Source organism: Bombina bombina, chromosome 2 (assembly GCF_027579735.1).
Source record: "Bombina bombina isolate aBomBom1 chromosome 2, aBomBom1.pri, whole genome shotgun sequence".
Taxonomy (NCBI): domain Eukaryota; kingdom Metazoa; phylum Chordata; class Amphibia; order Anura; family Bombinatoridae; genus Bombina; species Bombina bombina.
This window is the reverse complement of record NC_069500.1, coordinates 1,361,355,029-1,361,377,082: the sequence shown is the minus strand read 5'-3', so window position 1 is coordinate 1,361,377,082 and position 22,054 is coordinate 1,361,355,029. Positions and strand designations below refer to the sequence as shown.

Below are 22,054 nucleotides of genomic sequence, written 5' to 3'. Positions count from 1 at the left end.
GTCACACGTCGAAAACATCTTCAGCATGTACCAGAAAGTTTGAAGTTGGATGCCTCTGTACCACCGCCGGTGGGATCCCCTGTTTTAAGAGAGGTGCCTTCCCCTCAGTAAGATCACAGCAGGGATACGTCTTTGCCTCCAGCAGACTCTCAATCACCTTCTTCTGTATCAGAGGACAGTTCATGTAGAATTACATCAAGTGGAAGAGTGGTGAGACTTCCGGCCCGATATCAGGAAGTATGGGCAGAATAATCCCATGGTCACTATGGACTAGGGTAGTCTACCCTGATGTTCAAGTCAAGATGTAATTTATGTTGTTTATACAGATATTCTCTTTAACTGTTGTTGTATGCTTCTTGTATACCTTGTTATTTGTTGTAATTCAAATGAAAAAAAAAAATGTATGCTTTGTCCTTTGAAAAGGGGGAAGATGTGATGAGAGTGGGAAGTGACGTCACCGGATGGGGGCGGGGCTTAGGTCCGTTATTGTCTATGTCGCAGTTACTAAGTGAGATCTATGGTACCAGATGTATACTTCCATGCTCGGCAATAAAATAGTGTTGTACCCTCTTTGCTGTGTCCTGCATCTCATGACAGTCCCGCATATTGCAAGTTTGTCCTGTGTCCCGGGCATCTTCATTCCGGGACAATGCAGTGTCTCGGAATGGAAATAAGCTGAGTCGGAGTCCACAATTGCGGTAATTGACCAGACAGCGCAGTTGCGGTTTCCGGCTTCCAGGCCAGCAGGCTGCTGCAGGAACAGAGTGACATCCCAGCCCAGGTGCACTCGAGGTGGCCGCAGGGCGCAATTTAGATCAGTAACTATGAATTGGTATGAGGGCTGCTCGAGCGAGGGAAGCTGGAGTATATGATGACATATGTGATGTCATATATCCTTATATTCAATATATTTTATATTTAGTCTGTTGTGAAAAAGTTATGGAGATTAGGCGCTTAATCTGCAAAAGGGATAAAGGTGTGTATGGAAGTCGTTAGCTTAATATGTAGAAAAAACTGGACCTTGGACAGAATAAGTGAAAAATTCTTCTACAATTTATTTTCAAAATAAAAACATAATATTATCATACACCTTTATCCCTTTTGCAGATTAAAGGGACTTTAAACACTTGTCATTAGGTTGTTTTTTTTTTTTATTCATAATGTTTCTTTTGTTTTTTTTAAATGTAATTTGCTATTTATTTTTATTATATGTTTACTTTTTTTTTCTTTTTTTACATTTATTTCACTTTCTGACCGCTCCGTGCAGACATGGCAGAAAGTTATGTGTAGACAAACCTCCCAGATGTCTCTGCTTTGCTGTGAGCGCGCACGTCTGTAGAGTTGTAGACAGCACACTGAGCACAGCATGACTAAATCTACAGCGATTATTTTAGTGTTTTTCCCTAAATAGTATTATTTTTTATTATTATTATCGGTTATTTGTAGAGCGCCAACAGATTCCGCAGCGCTATTAACAAAGGCGGAGTACAAAAAAAAAAATATATCTTTTGAACTGGCCTCATCTGTAAGCTAATAATTCATTATAATTTTTTAAAAACAAAATGTATTTACCCTATTTTTTAATCTTACTTGTAGTGCGAGTGAAAGAGGGACCGCCCAACACACTGCTCAGGGAGACAGCTGCTGTCTCATAAATATTACCCCTCTGTTTTTTCTATCCAAGCTCCCGGAGTCCCGCTCAGTTTATTGCACATCTTATACAGCTCACGCTCTCTGTGCATCTCAGGTTATGTGACATTATAAATTGATGTACATAGAACAGAGCACTGTGGCTGACCTCTACATACTTGTAACACAAAACAAATAAAGCATCCCCTTCCCTACACTATCTTTTAGGATCTTTGGAATGCCTGCTAAATAGACAAACCACTGATGCGGTCACATAACCTGAGATGCACAGAGAGCGTGAGCTGTATAAGATGTGCAATAAACTGAGCGGGACTCCGGGAGCTTGGATAGAAAAAACAGAGGGGTAATATTTATGAGACAGCAGCTGTCTCCCTGAGCAGTGTGTTGGGCGGTCCCTCTTTCACTCGCACTACAAGTAAGATTAAAAAATAGGGTAAATACATTTTGTTTTTAAAAAATTATAATGAATTATTAGCTTACAGATGAGGCCAGTTCAAAAGATACTATTTAGGGAAAAACACTAAGATAATCGCTGTAGATTTAGTCATGCTGTGCTCAGTGTGCTGTCTACAACTCTACAGACGTGCGCGCTCACAGCAAAGCATAGACTTCTGGGAGGTTTGTCTACACATAACTTTCTGCCATGTCTGCACGGAGCGGTCAGAAAGTGAAATAAATGTAAAAAAAGTAAACATATAATAAAAATAAATAGCAAATTGCATTTAAAAAAAACAAAAGAAACATTATGAATAAAAAAAAACAAAATAACCTAATGGCAACTGTTTAAAGTCCCTTTACTTGGTATGCGCATGCAAGTGAAGAAGGGAGTGTGCATTGAGTATCGCATAGAACGTGCGTTACAACATGTCAGCCAGCACTGCATTCAGTAGGCGGTGGTTTAGGGGTATTATTGAAAATAAAAAAAAATGTGCAGATGCTAAATAAAGAAAGAAATAATATATAAAACAAAGCAAAATAGATTAAAAAAAATTATAATTACATTAAAACAGATGGTGTTTAGGGTCCCTTTAAGCGCCTAATCTCCATAACTTTTTCACTTTATACACCTTTCTATCTGAGTAGATAGTAGGAGAATAAGGCAAGGGATATTAACTCTTAAGCGCTAGTTTATTTAACCCCCTTCTTTTGCTACATATTTAGTCTGTTGAACAATTTTTTTTTTCATTTAAAAAATTGGCACAAAAATAAAAAAGGTATTAAAATGAGCGGGTTTTTTTTTTTTAGGGTGAGGGGGGGGTGGGGGTGTCCCTGAATGGCAATTTGGAAATGTGGTCACCCTATTTCTCTATGGTTGCTGGAAATACCAGTGCAGTAGTGAACCACACACAACGAAGTTTCTGGTGCATTTACTACTGGACTATGATGGAGTCATAACGGCTTCTCTCTCTGCTAAAGCACTTCATTCATCCATGATAACCGTAACAAAGTTACAAATTCAGGATTTAGTTGCTAGGCAACTAGAACGCAGATACAACTTCCGATAAGAATTACACTATTTCCTGTTCTCCCTCCCCCTTGCCAAATAATCGCTATCATAAATGGCGCCGCTTTGGACACTCAAAACCAGCCACGTATCAACAATTACAGTCCACCAATCACATGCCTATAGCTTCACAAAAGCTCTGCCCTTCTGTGTGTTGACGTTATCAGTAGCCAATCCCGCGTAACTTGCCACTTGACACGAAAACCAATCATCGTCACTAAAACGTACCTATTGGATGTTCATTCTTTGAAAGAAAAAAAAAAGTTGTAAACAAAAGAAGTGACAATATCATTGGTTGATGTTGACCCGAGGAAATCTGAAAATGGCCACGCACGCCGTATCCCAAGAGGCTTTGCAGCTTTTTTGACAGCACCTACATAATTCACCAATAGTAGTTAGCAAAGTTTGTTTGTAGGCGTGGCTACATTGCCGTGATGGATTTTATAATTATCCAATAGTGTGCTTACAGTTTTTCCTCCATCTCAATTATTTGTTCGCCTCGTGTTATGGGGTGGGCTATTGTCAGGGAAACGCTTGTAGGCTAAGAGGAGTTGTCATAAAGTATAAAGGTGTCATGGCGGAGGTGACGGAGAAAGTGGTGTGAGGAGAAGGAGGTGAAGTAATCTGCGAGTTAAGTGCTGATGTTGGCTTGCCCATGGAAGGCCGGGTCCTGCGCTTGTGGCGGCTCGGCCTGTCTCTCGTTACATTGTTGTTGTTGAGGACCGTAGCTGCTGGGTTAGTGGAGCAGGGGGCTCCGGGGAGCGATGCTGGATACCCATGGGAAGAGAAAGAAGAGAGCAGCAGCCTTAGCTCCTTGGCATCGGGGCTCGGGTCTGCTGCGGCCTTCCCTACAGGTGATGTTACAGTGGAAGATGTCGAATCTGGGACCGAGCAGGAATACATAGAAAGCGGCCGAGAGGAACAAAAACCCAGGTGAATGCTGCAGTGTCATGGCTTGAAGGAGGAGGAGGATGGAAACTTCATGTCAGCTTTACTCGAGCAGGTTCCTCATTTGTAGGACTCTGCATTATTGGAAAAGGAAAACTTTTTTACAGTTTTTCTTATTACTTCTATTGGAGTAATTTCTTCAGCAGCAGTAGGGGAAAGCATGGTTAGGTTTAAATGCGTTGACATAGTTATAAGGGGTCTGAGAGCTACTGTATGAGCAGACAATCATTTGTTATTTTCTTAAAATAAAAATATAGACTATTCATCACTTCTACCTGGAAATGTATGTTTGTGCTTAAGCAGTAGTCTTGTCTATTGGCAAATATAAATAATTTTGTTATACTGGAGGATAATGACACCCCTAAATATTTATATTTACAAAATAGAGGTTCCTTGAAGGGATATTAAAGTATTGTAAGTTATGCATCAAAATTAAATTTGTATATTGCATGTTTTCTAATTACACAGTATATATCCCTAAACGGCAAAATACAAAGTTTGTGAACACTTGCAAAGTGTGTGTATATGTATATATGTGTGTGTCTGTCTATCTCTTTTCCTGGGACATTTTACAAATTTTGTATATATAAGCTAATAGGCATATCAAGCAATCACTGTTCAGCATCTACAAAGGTCCAGGTGTTCAATAGAAGTCTATATACTCTTATTTGTAGAACACCCAACAGATTCCACAACTCTAAGCAGTAATTATACACACTGTATTGTAACAAAGTTGTTTGGAGGCCACATAATAGCTTTTTTTCCCCAGTGTAAATACGACTCGCCACTTCTCAATTTGATGTCTCGTGTTAGAACAGGATGTTGGCACTTTGGCTACAATCTGTGAAGTGTCCTTATGACCATTGCAGGTTGTTTCTAAATGGTGTTTGCACAGTGAACTCACATGGGCTTACAATAGTGAAGCTTAAAGGGACACAAACCCCCACATTTTTCTTTCAAGTTTCAGGTAGACAATACAATTTTAAACAACATTAAAATTCACTTCTATTATCTAATTTTGCTTATTTATTTTTAGATATCCTTTGTTGAAGAAATAACAATGTACATGGGTGAGCCAATCACGAGGCATCTATGTGCATCCACCAATTGGCAACTACTGAGCCTATCTAGATATGCTTTTCTGCAAAGAATATCAAGAGAATGAAGCAAATTAGATAAAAGAAGTAAATTAGAAAGTTCTTTAAAATGACATGCTCTTTCTAAATCATGAAAGAGAGAAAAAATTGGGTTGGGTTCATGTCCCTTTTAAAGGGACAGTAAACCCCTTATGATTACAAGCTCTTTCTGTTGTGTTGCTATAGAATAACATATCAGCCAAGTCTAAACATTTAAAAAAAACAACAAACTAATATCCTTTTTACTGCAATTGTTTTAAAATAACCAAATTCCATTTGCCCTGTATGGAGGAGCCATGCTTGGCTTTAGTCAATGGGTAACAAGACTAGTCATGGTCATAGGGGTAAACTTAGACATGTGTATTCAGATCCTTTTGTTAGCGCTTACTTCAGCATTCATTGAGTCTGGTGCAAGATCACTACGTTAAAGGGACACTGAACACAATTTTTTTCTTTTGTGATTTATGCAACTTTATTATTTACTCATAATCAAATTTTCTTCATTCTCTTGGCATCTTTATTTGAAATGCAATTATGTAAGTTCAGATGCTGACCCATATTTAGTGAACAACCTGGGTTGTTGCTGATTGGTGGATAAATTCACCCACCAATAAACAAGTGCTGTCCATAGTCTGAACAAAAAATAGCGTGGATGCCTTCTTCAAATAAAGATAGCAAGAGAATGAAGAAAAAATAGGGAGTAAATTAGAGCATGCAACTTTCTATCTGAAGCCCAAAAAAAAAATTGGGTTCAGTGTCCCTTTAAGATTTGTGCAAATGCAGATCCTAATGTGTGGTGGTCTTTCATCAGTACCCTCTGGCTCCGTAAAGAGACGAATAGCACTTCCACATTCGTATCTTAATGAAGGAGTATAGTAAACATTCCATCCCTGAAGGCGAGCGAGTGTCAAGGTTAACAATCTCGCCACTTCTGGAGGTGGCATACAGGGAATAAGAAGCGGCTTCTTACATTTGTGGCAGCTAGTCCGCTTCTTCAAACCTGGTGCACATAGCCGAAAAAGCCTTAATAAATCTAAATACATTGTTTTGCATTTGTCATCACTTAAACCAAATTGCAACAAAAAGTGATCTCTGCCTAAGGAGTCCAGAGCTGTCAATTCTCAGCAAACAGTCATAATATTGCACAACCTAAAATGCAAAAGGGGAACATTTTTGATATTTTTAAACTCTACCCACCTAACAAGTGGCTTTTTTTTTTTCTCATGAAAACTATGTGCAGAGGTTGGTTGTGGTGTTTTTTTTTTTTTTTTTTTTTTTTTTTTTTTTTTTCTCTCTCACACATCTGTAATGAATCTTAGACTCTAAGTGAACAAATAAAGGCAACAGTACCTGCGTATGATTGAATAGATTGTGTGCTATGAGTAACTGCGCATACCTGTAATAAATCCGCTCTGATAAAATAGCAGAACCGTAATATTTCTTAAAATACGGGAGGGGGTGGAACGGGTCGGAGAGGGGACCACTTCCAGGAGGCCCAATGGTGTTAAGTTTTTGGGGCCTCGGTGGGAGGGCAAAATTGGGCTGATTTTTCATCAGGATAAGATTGTTCTTAACGCTATGTATTTTTTCCACCCCCAGGATTTAGGAAATAAATGTTTCATTTTTTTGTTGTTGTAAAGGAGAAAGATGGGTAAAAAAGAACTCTACCTCTGCTTTATAATATGTAAATTAATAAATCACTCACTGGTTTTAACAGTTTAAAGGTACACATTTAATGCAACAATAAAATGATCTAATTCATCAAAACATTTTTAGACCAGTGTCTAATGTATTTAAAGGGACACCAAATATTTCTATTTTTTTTTTTTTTGTATGATTCAGATGGCATAGAAACAACTTCCTTATTTACTTCTATTGTTTAATTTGCTTTGTTGAACAACATACCTAGGTAGGCTCATGAACTGTGAGCTAAATGCTGATTGGTGGCTGCACATATATACCACTTATCAATGTGTTCAACTAGCTCCCAGTAGTTTATTGCTGCTCCTTCAATAAAAGATACTAAGAGAATGAAGTTAATTGGGAAGTTGTTGAAAATGTATGCTGTAGCCAAAGCATGAACAAATAAATACATTTGGGTTTAATGTCCTTTTAACCCCAACAAAATGGTGCACATTTTGTACCTCCTGATTAGGGGCTGAATAGTTTGCTCGCTGGCTTGCTTTCGGTATGTGTACATAGCCATTAATCAGTCTTTGTCCTTCTCACAAAGTTAGTTATTAACACATATGTGTAAGCTTTGTTAGTTTGTATAGCCCTTACAAGGGACATTGGTATAATTCATTGCTATAATGAATTATAATATTTTATTATGACATTAACATGTCTCAACTTTTTTTTTTTTTTTTTTTTTTTTGATGTCCAGTATTGAAGTACATTCTGACAATAACAAACTGTTGAATCCCCTTTTCCCTACAGATCTCCATAGAAAATGTTGCCAGACTTATGGCATTGTGAAGTATCCAAGTGGTCGCAGTGCAATACTTTAAAATATTTTTTGCACAAATTGCATAGTTTAACATTGATTTAATAATTTGTACAACAAACATTATAAACCATTCATATTGGCTTTAATTGTACCCAGATCAGTAAAATCAGCTGGTGTGTGTATATCTATCACGCACACGTATGTGTGCAAAAAGTCCAGCACTCGCTATACTCAAACTTGGGGTGCTTCCCACAATGTATAGATAAAAGAGCACTCGCCTTCAATCAAAGTGAAATTTATTCCATATTTGTGAACGTTTTTGGGGAGTGACCCCCGTCATCAGACAAATTCATACAGAATTTTTTTTCTGTTTGCATTTGTCTGACGGGGGTCACTCCCCAAAAACGTTCACAATATGGAATAAATTTTACTATGATTGAAGGCGAGTGCTCCCTTTTTTTTTTTTTTTTTTTTTTTTTCTTTCGTGTATGTCCTGGGTCCACAAAACATTGAGATATATCTATCTCAAGATCGATCTATATCTCTGTCTTGGGGAAAACGCTGCCCTGTCCTCATGCTAATTTTCTTTGTTACAGTAGTTGACTATTGCTTTACCTGCCCATTATAATTTATTCCCTTATTCTCTCTGCTTCTTGTACCTAGATATTTAGATTTTGAACTACTTAAGTCTTGCTGTTTACTGTTATGAAAAAGTGTTAAGAAAAATAGTTCGATACGTAATTTTAACTTTTGATTTGATCCAGTCTGAAGCCACAGAAGAGTATCTCTAAAATAAATAATTAATAAAAGGTCAAAGGTAATGCTTTCTTAAAGGTATATTCAAAATTAAACTTTCGTGATTCAGAAAGAGCATGCTAATTTTAAGCAACTTTCTAATTTACTCTTATTATTCTTCGTTCTCTTGGTATCTTTATTTTAAAACTCAAGAATGTAAGCATAGAAGCCGACCCATTTATGGTTCAGCACTACCCTGGTGCTGAACCAAAAATGGGCCGATTCCTAAGCTTACATTCCATTTAAAAAAAAAAAAAAAAAAAAATTCAAAGAGAACTTTGAAATTGATAATAGGAGTGAATTAGAAAGTTCATTAAAATTGCATTCTCTAAATCATGAGAGTGTGTGTGTGTTTTTTATATATATATATATATATATGTCAGTGGAGCCTTTTTGTTTTCTGCTATCTGCACTGGAATTTTGCGGTGCTATACATATATTTTATTTATAGCTTTATTAATTTGGTTCTCTGGAGTTCAACAGATTATTAATTCAAAGTGCTTTGGTTGCTAGAGAGCACTGATGTATGCATTGCTCCTTTTTGGCAGCCAGGAGGTTAAAATTTAATTGAGGTGTTTACTAGCGTAGATTTGGGTTTTTATTTTTATATATATATATTCATATTCCCAGCAAACAGAAATCATAAAGTTTTTATATAGTCTTATTTTGCAGACCCACCCCCCCTTTCCTTTTGTTTAACAGTCTAGCCAAAGTGACACTGTATGTATAAAAAAATAAATACAAATATCATATCTATCCCTCTCACATTACCTAAATGTGCATGCTCTTTTTCTATAATGTAGTAAAATGGTTCTTGTATAATATTGTAGTTTGCGAGCTAGTCTGCCTTGCTCTTGTTTAGGACAACTGTAAATGTGATCTTAGCTATTTCTGCCACGGACTCCCACCTTTGGGAGCAATTACTGCTGCTTCTGACTGAGGATGCCTGTGTGATGGGAATTATAAAGGCTTTGTTGATACTCCTTTGTTGAAAATCACTAAATGCTTTCTGGTGTCGGCATCATGATTCATTTTTTTTTCTTAGTTTGGTATAAGAATAGATACATTTGGTTAGTGTTTAAACTCACAATGCATTTATTGCTGGTAACATACATGTTCTTAATATGTTGTCAGGAATTTAGCAAAATGTATTGGACGACTCTGTAATTGCAGGTAGTGATTATGTGATACAAGGCCCAATTCATATGGACAACTAGATCTACTGAAACAATGTGTTCAAATAAAATGATTTAATTCAGTGTTTCTCAATCTTAGTGCTTATGGCACACTAACTGGCCCAGATTTTTATGTATCCAAACTAGTACACAGGTGACGTCAACTGGTGAGTGAGTAACCATGGTATTTAACCTGCCCTTACTCAAGGTAGTCATGAAAATCTGTCCTGTTACTGTACCCTGGGGACTGCAATTGAAAAACACTAAGAATATATTTTACAGAAATGTTTACTTCCAGCTATGGATTTGCCATGGCCAATGGGTTATACAATGTACATTCAAAAGTAGCAACACATTGCAATTTGTAACACTATTTTTCTAAAGCCTTCTTATTAACCTTAAGAAAAACTTTTATTAACTAAAGGGCCATACTAGTCTAAATTTATTAGAGCATGCAATTTAAAGACTATAAACCCTGCAATACTGTGTGTTTAATACCTGCAAAGGGGTTAAATGCACAGAAGTCAGAGCACTGCAGATCCCGAGTGATAACTGCTGCTGATTGGATCAGCAGTGATTTCCTCAAGACTTGCAGTGCTTTGCGGGTCTCGTACTTTTACTTATTGGGTAAAATTCTATGAGTCAGTGGCTACCTGGCTTTGTCAAGCCCTGCTCCAACGAAGAATATATATATATATAGATAGATAGATAGATAGATATTTATATATTTTTTTTATTTTGGGAGGTGCAGGGCACTCAGAAAAAAATATTGAGCAATGTACTGTAAAACTGGTGTCCCTTTAAATTACATGCTCTATCCAAATAATGAAAGGGGGGGAATGGGTTCCATGTCCCTTTTTATAAACTTTTCAATTTACTTTTATTTAGTGATCTTGGTATACTGTGTTGTAAAGGATAACTAGGTAGGCTCAGGAACTGCTGATGTCTTAACATGTCATGTTATTGGCTCCCCTGATGTGTTCAGCTATCTCCCAGCAGTGAGTGCTGTTTCCTCAACCATGCATGAGCCAGTTGTCTGTGTAGAGCAAATTGGGTGCGGTAGAATGGGAGAATGTTTGGCAGCTAAGACATCAGGACTGCATTGCTGTCCCTGAATGTTAGGTAAATAATGATAAAGACTGCTCAAGTGGTAAATTCCTATCTTACAAATGTCATGATAGGGCTGTGTAGTGACTTTATAAAATGTCTTGGTTAAGTAGACTCTCCATGCACATTCCTTAGACGTCTTATTACTTATGTTTTATATCAAATATCTGAGAAATAGATGAAATTAACATTCTCCTATCATGGATCCACCTCAGAAGCAAAGCTTCAATTCTGAAATGGGGAATGTATGGTAGATTCTGTGAGCATTTCTTTAATTACACCACACGCCTTCACATTGTTTTGCTTTTAACCTTTTCCAGCAGTGGTTTTAGTGACACTGTGACTGCCATACTAAGTCTTAAAGGGACATGAAACCCCAATTTTTTTTTCTCTCATAATTTAGAAAGAGCATACAATTTTTTTAAACCACTTTCAAATTTTACTTCTATTATCTCATTTGCTTCATTCTTTAGATATGCTTTTAAGCAAAGTATATCTAGATAGGCTCAGTAGCTGCTGATTGGTTGCTGCACATAGATGCCTTGTGTGATTGGCTCACCCATGTGCATTGCTATTTGTTCAATAAAGAATGAAGCAAATTAGATAATAGAAGTAAATTGTATTCTCTTTTTGAATTATAAAATGTTTTGGGTTTAGTGTCCCTTTTTAATTGCACCACTAAGCTAGATCTCTGGTTTTCCCAAAGGATGAGCAGTAGCTTAGCTTCTGGATGCAGTCATGTGATCTGTGCTTAACTCAGCACATGACCATGAGAGCTTGGAACAGAGGAGGTGAGACGCTGACCTCACATCTCTCTGCTTTACTTAGTGATGGATGCAGCTGCAATGGTATACAGGATACAGCAACTGTAAGTTGTAAAGCCTCTTGATCATGGTTTAGTGTATCCCCTAATAAAATGATCAATTCCAGTTAATATACATTAGTTTCTTTTGATATGGATCAAAGTGCTGTGTTTTTTTTTTTTTTCTGAACAAAATGTGATTTTGGTTTGCAGTTGAGAAAAAAGCTACAAGTCTAACTGCAGATATGTTGTAATTTTGGTTGTACAGAGTTGTTTCATGCGGTTATACAGCTGCTGAAGTCTATAGGGATGTATACTAGATTATATTGTCTTGTGACTACATCCTTATTACACATTTACCTTTACATGGTAGGTTAGCTTAATCTGTTTGCTTTGTAGCTAAGATTTGAAACCACATGCAGCTGTCTGCCTAAAGTAATACACCTAATTTAAATAGTCTTTCTTCCTTTATGTGTTTGCATTGGCTTGCATCTGAACCAGATTTTCTCCCTTTTTGTTTATGAATTTTCCAAAAAATATTGGGTTAGAGCTGTATAGTAAAGATAATCAGAATGTATTTAGGGAATATGCAATTCTGCTGTATTTAATTTAACTTATGTCATAGGCGCTATCATGTCCTTAGAGGGTAAAAAATTGTGCTACTTATATTTTGTGCAAGTGTTTTAGGTAACATTGCCAACTTGTTATATTTTCATGGTTTGCACAAACTTTTTTTTTTTTTTTTTTTACCCACTCATCTATTTTCTCACCAGGTCTTTAGTTATAATCAGCACCTTAGATGGGCGAATTGCAGCTCTGGATGCAGAAAATCATGGAAGGAAGCAATGGGACCTGGATGTTGGTTCGGGCTCTCTTGTGTCGTCCAGCCTGAGCAAGCCAGAGGTACAATTATTCATCAGTGTGTTTATCTCTTGGGTGATGGGCATCTTTACAATGTAAAACTCTGGTCATTTGAGTCCTAATTCTTACTCCAATGTTTGTCTTTACAAACTAGACCTTTTTTCTGTGTCCAATACTAATTTAAGACATGTGGAATTTTTTTTTTTTTTTTTTTTTTTTTTAGCAAGGCCATTAACTGAACAAATACAAAATTCACTCCTTTTATTTAGACTGAATATCTGTGCATGTCTGTTTTCTAAAGTATTTTTTCTTGAGATTAAGATATTTCAGCTGTACTCTACTAGTCGACCTGGATCCTTCTGCCTCTCCTGTGCTAGGTTTAATTGTGTTATCCCCTTTTTTTTTTTTTTTTACAATTCTCTGACCTAGTGGTCTAAGCAAGATTTTCTAAATTCCATCTATTACTGCTCACTAGAGATCTCACAACCTCATTTGCATGTAGTTCAAAGGAACAAATTGTCAGGAGCACCAGATAGATCAATATAAAATGTAACTTTTATTCAGCTCACATCAGATTCTTTAAAAACAATTCAAAACATCAGACAGATTGAAGTAGAGTTCCTGCTTACACGTTTCTGCAATAGCTGTAGTCCTAGCATATAGGAACTATAGAAAATTATTATATTTTAAAAGCCTACCTGAATCTGATAGGATAATTAATACCATTCTACTTTCACTGATTAGATGTACTGTTTAAAACACTCCCAACAGATCTGACAGGTGAACCAAAGGAAATCTGGGATACTTAGATATTCATACATTTGTTAAGCAGACAAATAGTTATGTCAATTATGTGAGTTTAACCTTTGTATACCTGTGTATGTTGAGAATAAAATTGAGTCTGCAGTTTAAAAATTATCTTAGTACTAAATAAGCAAATGAAGGTACTGGTACAGGTGACTAACTATAAACATTTACTTATATTTATAGGACCTGAGATACTTAATCATGGTTATCTTATGTCCTTTGTGTATCCTACCACAGCTTCATTCTATGTACATTTTTAAAGTATTTTGTAATCATTAAATTATCTCACTGTACTAGTCCATACAATCCTTTTGTGACCAATATGTATGTATCATCATTAACTCACAGAGATGAAATAGAATTTGCAATTGATTTTGCTTGCTTTCATTTACTTTTAAGAAAGTATTCCATTTTTATCAAGCTAGCTTTTTTTTGTAAATATCATTACTTTGTTGCTGCCAAAACTGTAAGTTGGCTAATTAAATTATTTCCATAGTTCTGCATAATTGTGCAGTAACAACTATTTTGGTACACATTTTATATTCTAGTCAGCCATTCTAAGAAAATAATTTTTATGAAAATTTAAATTATCATTACCGGATAATTTTCTTTTCTTCTGACAGGGAGAGTCCACGGCTGCATTCATTACTTTTGGGAATTCAGAACCTGACCACCAGGAGGAGGCAAAGACACCCCAGCCAAAGGCTTAAATACCTCCCCCACTTCCCTCATCCCCAGTCATTCTGCCAAGGGAACAAGGAACAGTAGGAGAAATATCATGGTGAAAAACAGGTGCCAGAAGAACAAAATAAGGCCGCCCCATGAAAAAAACAGGCGGGGAGCTGTGGACTCTCCCCTTTAGAAGAAAATAATTATCTGGTAAGTAAGTTTTTCGTTTTAAATGGGGAGAGTCAACAGCTGTGCATTAATTTTACTTTTGGGAAATCAATACCCAAGCTATAGAGGACACTGAATGCAAAACGGACTGGAACAAAAAAGCAGCCCATTCTGAGGGCTCCACAGGCTGATATAACTGAAACTCCTGATTAAAAAAAAAAAAAAAAAAAAACTGCGTCAACAGACACGGAAAGGACAAAAAAAGGAAGAGGACCAAATAACTGCCCATCAGTTAGAACCATAAAGAGCCTTGCTAGAGACCACTCAGATCCCTAGACTCCACTGAGCACAAAACATCTAAGGAGACAAAAGTCCCGCTGACTTGAAGCCTGCCAAGAAAAAACCTCTCCATGCCAATGGGAAGGGACACACCAAAATTCCCCTCACAATCTTCCAGAAGAAGGAAAATCGGATCAGGAAGTCCAAAAGGACCACCAAAACAACCCCCCAAAAATAAAGGCAAACCAAGGAAGAAGCCCCTAGCATAACTCAAAAGGAGCGAACTACAAGGCTGTATTAGTACAAAAGTCGCGTAGAAAATACTCTACTGACAGAGGAGAGCAACGGAATGAAAGTTCCAGACCACCTACTACATGGATCACAAGGAACCAATGTAAAGTCCTAACCAGAACTGAAGTCCTAGAAGGACAAAAAGTAGAACCCTCTACCGTAACACAGCTCTATCCAGCACTAAAACTGAACACCAGAGGGTAAAAAAAAACCCCTGAAGTAGAACAGACAAAGCAGATAGGAATATCCGTAAAAGCCACAGGCTTCCATCTGTTAGGCGGTCCAACTAAGCGTCAAGCCTACAAAAACTGGACAACAAGGTAGTTGGGGAAACTTGTACCAGAACCATCCTAGGAGAGAAACTCTGAAAACATTGCAAATCGACTCCTCTCCCCCCCCCCCCACACCAGAACAAAGGGAAGGGAGGACAGCACGCTGACCAAAAATGAGAAACTAGCAACTCGCAGAGGGAAGGTATCACCCCGAGGCCTCCCATGTAAGGGAGGAGCACTCAGTAGCCCCTCATGATACATGGTCGATGCTCAACAGAACAGTCAGAATCCCTGAACCCCCCCCCCTACTCCGAGCAAACTGTCCCAGCACCGACACAACTGGTAAAGGACAAGGGAGAACAAAAATTCCCATAATGACCAGGCCCCGAGATTAGCAATGAATCTCCAGCTACGAAATCCCTAGGAAAGAGGAAGAGGCACGAAACCCCAGAGAGACTAGCTCAGGTTCCAAAATATCTATCAACATATCCCTTCAGAATCTGAGGGGAAGGTACACTCAACCAAGAGACCCTCAACTAACTACTATCAGAATGGCATGCAACATGAAAATCCAACATTCCTGGTGGACACAAACTCGTGACGTCCTGCAAGCAAAGCGGAAAAGCAAACCCCACTGAACTCCGGAGTAGCCAACAGGATAGATGCAGTAGATCAGATTCTCCCGAATAGAAGGTAATCGAAGACCCAATAACCTGCTAGCCCAAATGCAAGGCGCAAAAAGCTGCAACTGGTCTTCAAACTGCAAATCCACTTGCTAGGCAGCTAAGGTAACCCACCGGCCACTACAGCCAGCTCAGAGAAATTCCTATTTCTCCAGAAGGAATAAAAAGCCGCCAGTAGGAACAAGGAGATATTCCAAGGATCGGGAAACGCCAACCTGCTACTTCATCCGGCCAGATCAAAGTCTGAGATCTGGAAAACAGAGTAATCAAAATGCTCTGTCAAAGACAAGGACTAGGTTAAAAAAAACAAAAAAAAAACAAGACACCCGGAACCAAACCAATAACCCTTGAGGAACATCCACAAGAGTACTCCATCTGAAGATGACCTTGCACCATTGTTGATGCAATCACAGTCATGCCCCCACGGGGTCTTAAACACTGATCTCCCAAGTATCCCAGACTGAACTCGTCCTCAACGGGCCTCTCGGATCCTCAGAACTAAACTAAAAAGTAATCTCAGAGAATGAGACAGTCTAACGATCCACTCTTGATCAATCTCCTGGGGCCCCTATGGCTCAAGGAATTGACGAATGAACGAGCATCCTAAAACTCATAGCAGGTGACTGAACCCAGCCTAATCGCCCAAGCAGGGGCAATCTTGCATATGTAAAAGACAACATACAATTTCCCAGATCCCAAAAATTATAGGATCAATAAAGGATATCGTAAGAAAGCGGACCCTAAGGACCGGTTTTCCCCAAAATAATCAGACAGGAAGGACTGACCCCCCAAGGAAAGAGGAAACTAAGTACACAACCAACCTCGACTATAGGGAAGAGGCCCTGTAGAAAGATCGGGACGTATCAGGACAATGCAATCTGGAATAAAATACCATAGAGGGGAAGTAAGCTGCCGCCCGCCCCAAAACCAGGTACGGAAGATCTCTATGGAGTCATCTGAACCCCCCCCTCTATCGAATGGGAAAACCAAATGACCTCAGGACACAAGTATAATGTCAAAGCAGGATCCCTAATCCCAGCTAGCTATGCAGGGACAGGACACCTAGGACTGAGTACATCAGGCACCCCACCCGGGTGAATAAATTAGGACCAGCCTTACATCTAGGATAGAAGGGCCTTCATAACTTGTATTTCACTTTAAATTTCACTGTTTTTAGAGCTGGGTATATTTTACTTATGCACAATTGGTGCCAGCTAAATAAGTGTGTATATGTATGTGTGTTTATGCCTTGCTAGGTGGCATTAATAGTGATCTATTAACACACTTCCATATGCCAGAGCATTTTACAACACGTACAGTATTTCTCAATTCGGTGTTCTCAACATAAAATGTTGCCACCTGGGTTGTATTATGAAGTAGCCTTGTTGGAGCAGATTAATACTTTGTAATATTTTCTGTTTATTAATGTTATGTAAGCTATCAAAGGCACAAATTGAGTAATTTACTATAAATATAGATAAAGGGACAGTCTACACCAGAATTTGTATTGCTTAAAAAGATAGATAATCCTTTTTATTACCCATTCCCTAGTTTTGCATAACCAACAGTTGAATAAATACTTTTTACCTCTGATTATCTTGTATATAAGCCTCTGCAAACAGCCCCCTTATTTCAGTTCTTTTGACAGACATCCATTTTAGCCAATCAGAGCTGGCTCACTGGAACTCCACATGCGTGAGCAGTGTTATCTATATGACACACATGAACTTATACCGTCTAGGGATAAAAAAAAAAAACCTGTCAAAATGCCCTGAGAAGAGGTGGCTTTCAAGGGCTTAGAAATTAGTATATGAACCTCCTAAGCTTTCAACTATGAATACAAAGAACAAAGCAAAATTGGTGATAACAGTAAATTGGAAAATTGTTTAAAATGACATTCTCTGTCTGAATCATGACTTTATTTTGGACTAGACTGTCACCCAATGAGGAGACCTATAGGGAAATAAAGTAGATCTGATTACAACAATCTTAAATAACTTCTTTCCTAGCCTTTTTCTTAGTCCCCTTCATTTCTGTGTTAAATTAAGTCTGTGTAAACTCTATTTATAAAAAAAAAAATTGGGCCCCTGTGAAATCATGCATCAAATGTTTGATTCTTTTGTAATTAAAGGGACATTCCAGTCAAAATATAAATGCTCATAGATTAATTGCATCTTTGAATAGAAACCTATTTGCAATATACACATATTGGCAAATATGCTTCTAGTAAGTTATCACTGTTTTAATGTTAACATTTGTCTGTGCATGTGAAGCATAGCTAGATATTTTCACTGCACCCACGTTTTAAATATTGCAGCTGCTCAGATCATCACTGGGGCTTGTATCATGTCGGCAATTTAAGTCATTACCAGATGGTACAAGCACCTTAGGCTCTCTAAGCAAATGCTGTTTTTAAAATGCTGGTGCATACTTAAAACACCTTTGAAACAGCTATAGATTTTATTAGAAGCATTTTTGCTAATGCATGTATATTACACAAATTCTTCTGTTCAATTCCGAAATGCACCCATGTGGTTTCCAATTTTGGCTGGAATAACCCTTTTTAAGGAAGTAAAAATTGATGATGAATTTATTGGCTCACTAGTAAACTGTAAATTCAGTTTCTCACACACAGCACGGTTGGAATAGTGGATGTGCTTTGAATTTAGTTTTGTACAAATTGAAACTTTTACCCAGGAAGTTTGAAATTTTTGTATTTTAAAATTGTAAATCTAAAAAAAAAGTTTATTTTGTTAGTGCTTGCATGCACCACTGTTGATGGCAACTCTAGAATATCCACTCTAAATGTGTCACTGCCTTTTTAAAGTCTCATTTATATATGGCTTGTTGTATATTACACTGTACTCCTTTATGTTTACAGAGCTTACTTATCACTGTCATGTGTGATTTAAATGGTGAGACGCAAGTCTTTATGGATGCCGTTTGTTGTATTTTCTTAAACAATACTACAGTACATTATAGTGTTCATTTGATAGTGGATCTGAAATAGCACTGCTTTTGGCGTCTGTGCATAGCAATGTCATCTGATGTGTGCATAATGTATCCATCTAAAATGGACTGAGTTGTCCCCAGAATAGATATAGATGTATATAGATTTTATATATCATTTTTTTGGGGGGTGACAGTTTTTCTTTTTAAGATTTACATGCTGCTCAGAATTATCATTTTATTTACTAAATATTCTCTTGAGAGCAATAGTTTATCCTTTTGAGGGGAATTGTCCTTATCCTTTAATCCTTGTCTGTCGAGCAGCTTAATTAATTTTGTATCAGTCTGTCAAAGCAGTCAAGCATCGCTTATAAGTGTTTATACACAAGCCTCCAATCAGCCGCAAACAGCCGGCCGGTGACTCATTACTTGGATTAGATGGTGAGGTAATGCCGTGAGAGGGAGCTAATGTCGTCATTCATCTGCAATGCCTTCCCTCTCTTCTTCCTAGTCAAGCAAGTGCCCTTCACCTTCTGTATTCCCCAGGGTCCCCGGGCAGAATGAAGTGGATTCATAAATATTGATCAGACTTTCATTCAGTGTGGTCTACAGCTCCTTTTTTTTTTTTTTAAGAATTTCAGACTCTATGGCTCTTATGAAATACTTGTTTTGGTAAATAATCAAATGCCTTTTCAGAAATTTAGATATGGTAAATAATGGCACAATGTGGTTTAAATTTTTTTTTTTTTTTTTCCCCTTCATTAACAAAATGCTAAGATAAAACAAACAAGCTTGTTTGGTTTTTTTTTTTTTTTATTCTTTCATTTTGTCATTGATATCTTTATTTCTTATAATAAACATACTCACTCATACTTGTGTGATACATTAGCCAATTCTAATTTGTTTTACTATGTCCTCGTCATAACACGGTCTAAATTCCTCTACTGTCAGAATGCTACTAGTAGAATAGTTATGTAGAATTATCGCTCGTCTTTCCTGATCCTTTTTGTTTAGGAAATCCTTCCCTGAATTTAGCAGAATTTAAAGTGACATAAAACAAGTTGTGATTGACAAAATAATCTATGTACTTAAATTACTTTACCTGCAAATTCATACTGCAGTGCCTCGCCATTAACTTTCTTTCTCTTGCAAGATGTATCGAGTCCACGGATTCATCCAATACTTGTAGGATATTCTCTTTCCCAACAGGAAGTGGCAAAGAGAGCACCCACAGCAGAGCTGTCTATATAGCTCCTCCCCTAACTCCACCCCCAGTCATTCTTTGCTGTAAGCAAGTAGGAAGGGTTAAGTGATTGTGGTGACGAAATGTTTTTTTATTTTCTTCAAGCAATAGTTTATTTTAAATGTTACCGGTGTGTACTATTTACTCTCAAGCAGAAAATAGATGAAGATTTCTGCCTGGAGGATGATCTTAGCATTTGTAACCAAGATCCACTGCTGTTCCCACAGAAGCTGAGGAGTACAGGAAAACTTCAGTGTGAGGAACGGTTTGCATGCTATGCTGCACTGAGGTATGTTCAGTCATTTTTTTTTTTTCTAGAAAAACTGATATTTCAAGAAAAGGCTCAGATTCATCCCCTAAGGGCAGGTAGGCGCCGCAGCAGAGCTGTGGCAAGGTGCTGGCTGTGTATTTTTCGGTTTTGACACTTGTCAATCTGTTTTCCAAGCTTGCTTGTCTCATTACTAGCCTGTTAAGCATGTCTGACATCAAAGAAACTCCTTGTTCAATATGTTTAGAAGCCATTGTGGAACCCCCTCTTAGAATGTACCACTTGTACTGATATGTCTATAAATTTTAAAGAGCATATTGTAGCTCTTAAGAATGTAGCGCTAGAGGATTCTCATATAGAAAGAAATGAGGTTATGCCATCTAGTTCTCCCCAAGTGTCACAACCAGTAACGCCCGCACAAGCGACGCCAAGTACTTCTAGTGCGTCTACTTCATTTACCTTACAAGACATGGCTGCAGTTATGAATTCTACCCTCACAGAGGTTTTATCTAAACTGCCTGGGTTACAAGGGAAGCGCGATAGCTCTGGGTTAAGAACAAATGCTGAGCCTTCTGACGCTTTAGTAGCCGTATCCGATATACCCTCACAATGATCTGAAGTAGGGGTAAGGGATTTGCTATCTGAGGGAGAGATTTTTGTTTCAGGAAAGACGCTCCCTCAGACAGACTCTGATATGATGGCCTTTAAATTTAAGCTAGAACACTTCCGCTTGTTGCTCAGGGAGGTGTTAGCGACTCTGGATGATTGTGACCCTATTGTGGTTCCAGAGAAATTGTGTAAAATGGACAAATGCTTAGAGGTTCCTGTTTACATTGATGTTTTTCCGGTCCCTAAGAGGATTGCGGACATTGTTACTAAGGAGTGGGATAGACCAGGTATTCTCCTACTTTTAAGAAAATGTTTCCCATACCTGACACCATGCGGGACTCGTGGCAGACGGTCTGTAAGGTGGAGGGAGCTATTTCTAAACTGGCTAAGCGTACAACTATATACCTATTGAAGACAGTTGTGCTTTCAAAGATCCTATGGATAAAAAAATTAGAGGGTCTTCTAAAGAAATTTTTTGTTTATCAAGGTTTTCTTCAACCTATTTCGTGCATTGTTCCTGTAACTACTGCAGCTGCTTTTTGGTTTGAGGCTCTGGAAGAGGTTCTTCAGGTGGAGACCCCATTAGATGATATTCTGGATAGAATTAAAGCTCTTAAGCTGGCTAATTCTTTCATTATTTTTCAACTGGCTAAATTAGCAGCAAATAATTCAGGTTTTGCCATTTTAGAGCGTTATGGCTTAAGTCCTGGTCAGCTGATGTGTCATCAAAATCTAAGCTTTTGACCATCCCTTTCAAAGGAAAGACCCTATTTGGGCCTGAACTGAAGGAGATTATTTCAGACATCACTGGAAGGAAAGGACATGCTCTCCCTCAGGATAAAACAAATAAAATGAGGATCAAACAAAATAATTTTCGTTCTTTTTGAAACTCCAAGGGTGGTCCCGCTTCCTCTTCCCCTGCTGCAAAGCAAGAGGGGACCTTTGCTCAATCCAAGTCAGTCTGGAGACCTAACCAGGCTTGAAACAAGGGTAAACGGGCCAAGAAGCCTGCAGCTGCCTCCAAGACCGCATGAAGGGGTAGCCCCCGATCCGGGACCGGATCTAGTAGGGGGCAATCTCTCTCTGTCTCTGTCTCTCTCTCGTTTTACTCCAACCTGTTTGTGGTTCCCAAAAAAGAAGGAACTTTCAGACAAATCTTTGATCTCAAGATCCTAAACAGATTCCTCAGAGTCCCATCTTTCAAGATGGAGACTATTCGGGCTATTCTGCCACTGATCCAGGAGGGTCAATATATGACCACCGTGGACTTAATGGATGTGTATCTGCACATCCCTATTCACAGAGATCACCAATTTCTCAGGTTCGCCTTTCTGGACAGGCATTACCAGTTCGCGGCCCTTCCCTTCGGGTTGGCCACGGCTCCCAGAA

The 22,054-nt window shown here is 38.1% G+C and overlaps 1 protein-coding gene across 2 annotated transcripts in view; it reads left to right on the top strand.

Annotated features, from left to right (window-relative positions):
• The first annotated feature begins 3,675 nt into the window (after positions 1 to 3,675).
• Positions 3,676 to 22,054, top strand: part of EIF2AK3 (eukaryotic translation initiation factor 2 alpha kinase 3) — an 82,805-nt gene continuing 64,426 nt past the window's right edge. The window contains exons 1-2 of one of the 2 annotated variants that reach the window (XM_053704288.1): positions 3,676 to 4,087; positions 12,340 to 12,469. In XM_053704288.1, the coding sequence (XP_053560263.1) occupies positions 3,810 to 4,087; positions 12,340 to 12,469 (408 nt within the window). In that variant the 5' untranslated portion in view covers positions 3,676 to 3,809. The remainder of the gene's footprint in view (positions 4,088 to 12,339; positions 12,470 to 22,054) is intronic. The other variant, XM_053704289.1, reaches the window with a different exon arrangement.